At 45.6% G+C, this 7,836-nt stretch overlaps 1 protein-coding gene across 1 annotated transcript; it reads left to right on the forward strand.

Moving 5' to 3' along the window:
- Positions 1–5: 5 nt before the first annotated feature.
- On the forward strand, positions 6–7,317 carry ESS2 (ess-2 splicing factor homolog; the record flags this gene model as incomplete). The annotated part of the gene is made up of 9 exons (XM_031057469.1): positions 6–285; positions 970–1,065; positions 1,361–1,527; positions 2,269–2,386; positions 2,808–2,941; positions 3,085–3,187; positions 4,170–4,279; positions 5,185–5,300; positions 5,842–7,317. Coding segments are annotated over 9 exons (1,410 nt in total), but the record flags the coding sequence as incomplete, so codon positions are not given.
- Positions 7,318–7,836: the final 519 nt, after the last annotated feature.

Here is a 7,836-nt window from a genome sequence, read left to right on the forward strand (position 1 = left end):
CGCTCTGCGACCTGCCCGGCCTGCCCGGCCTGCCCGGGCTTTGCACCGCTGGCCCCGAGCTGGGCCGGCGCTCCAGGTGTCCCAGCGGGGCACTGCAGTTGTCTCTGTCTTTGCAGAGCTTAGAGAAGATCATCCAGCGGGACTTTTTTCCCGATGTGGAGAAGCTGCGAGCACAGAAGGACTATCTGGAGGCTGAGGAAAATGGAGACTTGGAGAAAATGAGACAAATTGCTATCAAGTTTGGCTCTTCCTTGAACAAATCGTCGAGGGACACACCTGCACCCTGTAAGAACTGGCTCTGTGGGGCATGAGGAGATTGTATCTGATATTGCTGCTCTTCTTTATCTAAGTTTGTGCAGGCAATGCTTACCTTATAGATTCAAGGTTGATGTTGCATGAGAGCTAAGTGTACCAGTTTGGCAGCAGCCAGTGTCTGGTGGCTCATGCTGAATTTCTCTTTGATGGTGTCTAATCACTCCTTGAGGGAAGGGTTTTGGAAAAAATAGCCTTTTAATAAACATTCCTTATAGGCATCTTTTGCCAAGTTCCTGCTCCCTTGGGAATGTTATGTGCTCTCTACTATGAGAAATCCTGAGCTATGTCTTGAATGCTTATTTTAGTTTGTAGTTTTAGGGGTTCTTGTTGCATCTACAGACATTTGAGATTTTTGGGTATCAGGGACAGAAGGTGTGGGAAGCTCGTGGTTATCAGAGGTTCCCACAGCAGAAATACTGGGCTGTGGCTCTCCTGGGGGTTTCTCCCAGCAGCAGAAAAATGTCATAGGTGAGGCCAAAATCTTGTTTGGAGGTTGAGACAGAATTGAATAGAGCACTGTGGAGTTCTTTTCTTAAGTTTCTAATTTAATTTTTATTCTCTTGATATGACTTCTGTGACTTGTTTGGTACATCATCCTTACAGCAAATCCTGTTGTGTGCTCCAGTAACCAGGTGATTTTTTTTTTGGTGGCAGATGTTACCCCAGCCACATTTGAAACCCCAGAAGTGCATCCAGGTGGCCTTCCAGTGGGAAATAAATCTAAAGCTGGCATCAAGACTGCAGAGGAAGGTAGGAGAATTATCTAGCTGAGTTCTTCCAAAAATAAATTGCCTACCAGCAACTGGCCACTTGTACATTTCACCTTTAAAATAAATTGCTATAAATACCATAAAAGGGTTTATTGAAAGTTGGTTATATGTGTTCCAAACCTGATTTATTACTGCACCACTGTGTGGATCTATGTCTTGGCCAAGCTTGATGGTAGTTATTGGTGTGTCTGTGGAGGAAGGTTAAGAGCACACACAGTGCTGCCCTAGAGAGGGAGGCATTAACCTTCCTCAGGCTTCTTCCCTTCTCTTGGTAGGAGAAGCAGAGAAGGATGATAAAGATGCTCTTCCCAGCCTGGACACGTTCCTGGCCAAGCACACGAGCGAGGACAACGCGTCCTTTGAGCAGATCATGGAGGTGGCCAAGGAGAAGGAGAAGGTCAAGCACGCCTGGCTGTACAGTGCAGAGGAGGAGTACACCCGGGTAGGGAATGGCTCTGCTCTGCCAGAGGGACACAGCAGGGAAACACCATTTCACTCTGCTAAAGCTCAGTTCCCTGTGTCCTGTGACTGCTCTTTGCTTCCTTGTGCAGTCCTTTTTTTCTGTCACACAAGAGCAGTGCTGACTTAGTTGCTGAGGCTTTGTCTCTTCTGAAAGTTTTGAGACTGCAAAGCACTGCACAGAGTGTATTGCTGTCCTTGGCAGCCTCTTCTGTAAGCAGCAACACCAGGGAGAGCAGCTGAGCACAGTTCCTGCTGTTTGTCCATCAGCCTCTCATTATTTGCAGTTTGTCTGTCTTATTTCAGTTTCAGTTATCAGTGGTAACCCACTCAGCTGCTGAAGCACAGAACTGCATGAGCATGGCTGGCTGTGCTGCCTTCCTCAGCCCCCTGCAGGGGAGGTCCTGGTGCTGCTCTGGGCCTGCCTTGTCAGTCTGAGCAGCTGGCACATTGATGGGTGTGGGGTGCAGTGCCCTTTCATGAAGTTTGGCACTGACGTGTGGGTGTTTGCTCCTGTTTCTTGAGGGAGTGTTATTTTTGTTATCCCAACTATCCCTCACAGTCTGTTACATACCTTATGCAAAGTGTTCTAGGGCAGGTGGCTGAGCTTGTGACTGAGCTCTCCAAGTTGTGTCTGCCTGAATAAAAGATTGCAGGAAGCTACTTCAGACTTTTTTGACTTTTTTTTTTCACCTTCTAATTTTTTTTTCCATTGCCCTTTCAGCGACAAAATGAAAACCTGGCACTTCCTTCAGCTGAGCAGCAAGCTCTGGAGAACGTGAAAGCTGGGCTGGATACCTGGGAGTACACAGCTCGGAACACCCTCATGTATTATCCCACAGGTGAGGCATTGGCTCCAGACAGGGCTGACAGCATTTCTGTGTGTGACTGAGCAGCTCTTACAGGTTATGCTGTGCTTTTTCTTCTGTAAAGTTGTTTTTTTCTTTTTTTCTTGGCCTCTGATTCTAAAGTTTGATCATGTTCTATTTGCCATTGAAAAGCTCATCTGTTTTACAGAAGTACTTGCTTTCAGCAGCCAAAGTTCTTTCCTGGCCTGTCTTCTTTAGGAGCATTTGTTGTCATCTTCATTCTTTGTTTGCTTCTGCTCAAAGAGTCCTCCTTGGACTTGTTAGTCTTTTTGTTGCTATAGAAAAATACATATTTTTGTAAATGTACTTTTTTTTTTTTGGCTGTAAATGTACAATTGATAATTTCTGTGAACCAGTGAAGAGCTCTTTTTTAAAAAGCATTTTGCTTTTCTAGGTGTACCTGATGAGAGTGAAGTTTTTAAGAAGCCCAGGGAAGTTGTGCATCGAAACACACGTTTTGTGAAGGACCCTTTTAGCCAAGCTGTGAGCAAATCACAGCTCCAACAAGCTGCAGCCCTCAATGCTCAGGTTGGATAATTTTACTTCTGACTTCTAGTTAGGTTTTGCTCTGTGGTGTGGTTCATCCCCCAGAACTGTGTGTGTGTGCTCGATGCAGCTGACTCTCACCTTTTTCCACATGAACAAGAACAAATTGTCTTTTTTTATTTCAGTACAAACAGGGCAAAGTGGGACCTGATGGGAAAGAACTGATACCCCAAGATTCTCCAAAAGTGAATGGGTATGGGTTTGTGGCTACCCCCTCTCCTGCCCCAGGTAAGAGGGTTTTCTTATTTCTTCTGCTTTAACAGGACTATCACTGCAATTTGATGCTCTGTTCAACACTAGAGTGTCATTACAGGGTTAGATAAGGAGTAGAACCTTGTACTGTGTATACCAGCTGCATGCAGGGCTTAAATACAATACACTGGTAGGAGAAATCACACTGCACCAAGAGACTCTGAAGTTGCTGTGCCATTGCTCAGGAATCATCTAGCTGTGGGGTACTTTCAGTTAGAACAATCTGGTTATTTTTCTCCAAGTTGAAACGTGGCATCTGAATTTGTAGCTGTTCTGCACCAGCCATGCTGTTTCTCTGTGCTTTTTGTGGTTATGCCAACGCCTGAACAAATTGGGGCTTTCCCTCTGGGAAACCTGTAGGTGGCGTTTGGAGCACCTCCCTTCTCCATCGTGAATGCCTTCTCCAAACCCTGGACAGGGGGATTTTCCAGCCAGAGACTTAAATGGGCTCTGAGAGTCCATTCTACACCTGTTAGACAAGGTGCAGTCACTGTTTGGAGCAGGCTGCCCCTGAGATGATTGGAGGGTACATTTGGCTATTACATGTCCCTAAATCCTCTGCCTGTTTTCTTAATTTTAAAGAGTTTCCTGTGTTCACGGAGTTTTCATACAGCAGCAGAGGGGAGGACTAGTACTGTAGAGGGAAAAATGAAAGTGTCACTAATCAAAAGCTTAGCAAATGGAAAAATGAAGGCATGGAAAGGGTGGTGCTTGGTTGTTGTAACTGAGAGGGTGACACAGCTACAGGCAATCCCTTTAATGGGAACCACATGTTCCTATTGACATTGGCTGTGATTTCCTCTGCAGTAGAGGGGCTCCTTTGTTGATGAATTTGTGCATTTCCTAATTTGTTTTGCTTCTCTCTCTCTCTCTCTTCTTCTTTTTTCCCCCTTTTTTTTTGTGATGGATGAATAGTGAAATGTCTTGCATGGGCATAACTTGTTGAATTTGTTTTTAGGTGTGAATGAGTCACCTTTTATGACATGGGGTGAAATTGAAAGCACCCCTTTACGTCTGGAAGGGTCAGAAAGACCTTACGTGGACAGAACACCTGGCCCAGCTTTCAAGGTATTTCATGTCAGCATGACATTCTTTTCTGGGGGGGAAGAGCTAAGAAGGGAAAGGCAAATGAGTAAGTAATAGATTAACATGGAGTGTGACACATCTCTGGGTGGTGTTCCCAGTCCTTGAAGCTAATAATCTAGTTTGTGCTTGGAGGGTGGAGGTGAGCATGGATCCACATGAAGTCTTCTTGGTGGAGCTACCTGAGGTGGAACACACACTGCTGGCAGGAGAATGAGGTTCTGCATTTGGTGGTGGGCCAAGGCAGAGGAGCTTTCAGAGGAAGCTGAAGACATGCTCAATTTTTCTGGTTTTAATGTGTGAATAGGTGGAAATTTCGCATTTCCCTCTGTCTTTATCTTCTGGCTGTTGCAGCCTGAGGCAGATGTATCAGTTGAGAGTAGAAAAGACACTCTGGCTTTGCTAATGGCACCTAACCCTGCATGCTACTTGTCTCCTGCTGGTGTCTTTGAATGTGAGATGTCTGAGACTCTTAGTTTAAGAAAGGTGTAATTTGCTGTATGTGCCTCTGTTTTGTCAGACTCCAGAGGCCTTGACTGGTTCTCCTGCTGTTTAACAATGTCTGTGTATGGCTGAGAGCTGGCTGGCTACAGGCCAGGCAAGACACAGGTGACATTGTTTGTGTAGAAGAAACAGCAGGAGGAAATGCCAGAGGTAATGGCTGCTTCCTTGACTGGACTGGTTTTGCAATTTTTGTTACTTGCTAAGGCAGGTTGAAGGTCTCTGTGTCCTCTCTGGCTTTTATGCAGCAGCAAAGAGGTGTGGGCTGACCCCACTTCTCCCTGCCTTAGATCCCTGTACATTGAAATCCAGCTTTGAAGGTGCTTTGACTCATTTTTTCAGCACTCCTGAGTGCCTTGGCAAGTGAGCTGTGTGTGATGCATTTATAGATCCTGGAGCCCGGACGCCGTGAGAGGTTAGGACTCAAGATGGCCAATGAAGTGGCAGCTAAAAACCGAGCAAAGAAGCAGGAGGCACTTCGAAAAGTGACAGAAAACCTGGCCAGGTGAGACTTCTGTTTGGACAGCAGAACTGGGGGTGGCTATTATCTGATGAGATGTAAATCAGCACATGTAGAAAGGGAGGAATGATGGTAAGGAAGGATAGGAAGAGGTACATTTGGGCTGAAAGTTTTTAGAAATTAAAAATTTAGAAATTAAAAAACTTAATTCCTGAGGGAAAGTGGCTGGTGGCTGTCCCTGACACTCTTTGTCAGCATTACTGCTCTGCCCTACAGCCACCCAGTGATGCCTCTGGATCAGTGCCTTGCCTCATTGCAAAGAGGAGACACGATAAGAGTTGCTTGGGGGGGGTCACAGGAAGGACAGAATGGGCTCAAAGGAAAAGTCAGGCAGTGCCACTCAGGTTTGGGAGGGATGTTTGAGGTTTTTCTGTCACTTGTTTCTCTAGAGAGACAGGCTGCATTTAGCTGCAGGCAGTGGGTCTGCTCTGTGGGCGAACTCATGTAGGGAGGCAATATTGCTTCTCCTGATTAAAGGCAGATTTTTTTACTGTAAAATCTCTTAAAACTGTTTCTTCTGTTTCAGCCTTACCCCAAAAGGACTAAGCCCAGCAATGTCACCAGCTTTGCAAAGACTTGTAAACAGGACTGCAAGTAAATACACGGACAAAGCCCTGCGAGCCAGCTACACCCCCTCCCCAGCCCACACAGGAACTCCTGGTTACAAGACCCCAGCCAGTGGGCCTCAAACCCCCCAGAGCACCCCACAGTCTAGGACAGTGTCTCAGACACCAGTATCTCAGGATACCACATCCATCACGGACAATTTGCTGCAGCTTCCCAAAAGAAGAAAGGCATCTGATTTCTTCTGAACATTCCAGTCACCACCAAGGTGATAGTGATCTGGCTGTGCTCAGTGAACTGTGGACTGGATACTGGAAAGTGGGAAAATGGACATCATTTCTTAAAGATATATTTCTGTTTTTAAGAGAGCCGTGCATTTAAATTAATTTCTCTACAGCTATGTCTGTTTCTTAAGTGGGGTCAGCCTTTCTTAAAGGCTGAACTGGACTTGGCTCCAGTTTGTCAAACTTGAGTTTGCAGAAGAGGGGACACAACCATGTGTGTACTGAGGCATGACACAGAATTTTAGAGGGGTTCTCTTTAACTTGAATTTAAACTGATGCAGTTCACAAGTTTGACTAACTTTGTGATCTTGTTGAAACCAGCATTCCTTAAGAGGACCCCATTTCCTCCTCCACTGCTTACACTTTGCAGTATGGGATTTGCCTTCCTGCTTTTGCTCAGACTTTACTTCTGCAGGTTTTGGGCTTGTACTGTTCTGCAGCTGGCAGAGGGAAGAGATCAGATTTGTTTTGTAGCTGCTCTGTGTGTGACTCCAGAGAGCTGATGATCACAATGCAGGGGCCAGAGACAGTCCTGTGTCACCCACCAGGATGACAGTGCCATTCTGAAGGACAGAAATGATACTTCTGATAGCCTCACTGGGGCTTTTGTTTGGTGTTCTCCTCCCATTCTTAGGAGCTTTTGGCTTTAGTTTTTATAATTGGCCAAAAAAAAGGAAAAGCAATTTTAACCATACATAGCCTGCACTCAGTGCTGTGGTTGCTGCACATGAGCTGATGTTTGTGTGTGGGATGAGCCCTTGTGTGGTGTGATCCAGCCTGGAGAAGCACTGTGCACCCTTTAGGAGGAAGCAGGTGTAGCCAGATGTTTTCATTTCTTGCACCACACCTGAGTATAAGACAGCCTATGTGACACTTGGCAGTGTTGGCATTTGCTGTAGTCAGGTGATGTTTTGCTGAGGGAACATCCATGGAAAGTCTTGCCCAGCAACTTGAGGAGTGTCTGCAGCATTCTCTGAGGTCTGGGGCATTGGGTGCTGTGTTTGTCTTGGTGGAGAGCTTCCTTTTGTGTGGTTTCCTCTGCTGCTTCCAAAAGTCGTGTCCCAGACTGTGAAAAACCCTTCTGAGGGACTCAGTTTTTATAGTGCACCTTGTAAAAATAAATGTATCAACATGGCATTGCTAGGACTCAAAAATTAGTAATTTTTACCTTTTTGGTCCAGAAATACTTGAAGGCTCTGTTTTTTCTTTAAGCAAAAAAGTTTTTCTCAGGTACTCATGAATTAATGGAAAAGGAGTGTGTTTACTAAAGTTTTCATGCTTTCAGAATTGTTCTTTAAGGACTGAACTGACTAAATATGAACCAAGTTCTTAGTTAATTTCAAATACTAATTATTTATTTCATAGTGAAATGCTTGTCTCCATGAGGCATAGGACCTCTCTTTAGGTAGACAGGCAGGAGGTCAGACCCTGGCCTGCAGTTTGGGTCACTGAGCAGATCTGGGATTTGAGATTCCTGCCCATTTGTGGGTGCAGAAGCTCCTCTGAGTGTGGGATGCACAGAAAGGCTGAGCAGCATTCGAGGGACTGCAGATGGGACTCCTGACACATGGATCAGGAGTGGGATGTGGCATCTCTCTGCCACAGCATTTCCAACTGGCTGTGCTCATAGCAAGGAGTAGCTGGAATGATAGGGAGATGTGATATCTGAGCGT

This window comes from Geospiza fortis, unplaced genomic scaffold (genome assembly GCF_000277835.1).
Source record: "Geospiza fortis unplaced genomic scaffold, GeoFor_1.0 scaffold408, whole genome shotgun sequence".
Lineage (NCBI taxonomy): Eukaryota > Metazoa > Chordata > Aves > Passeriformes > Thraupidae > Geospiza > Geospiza fortis.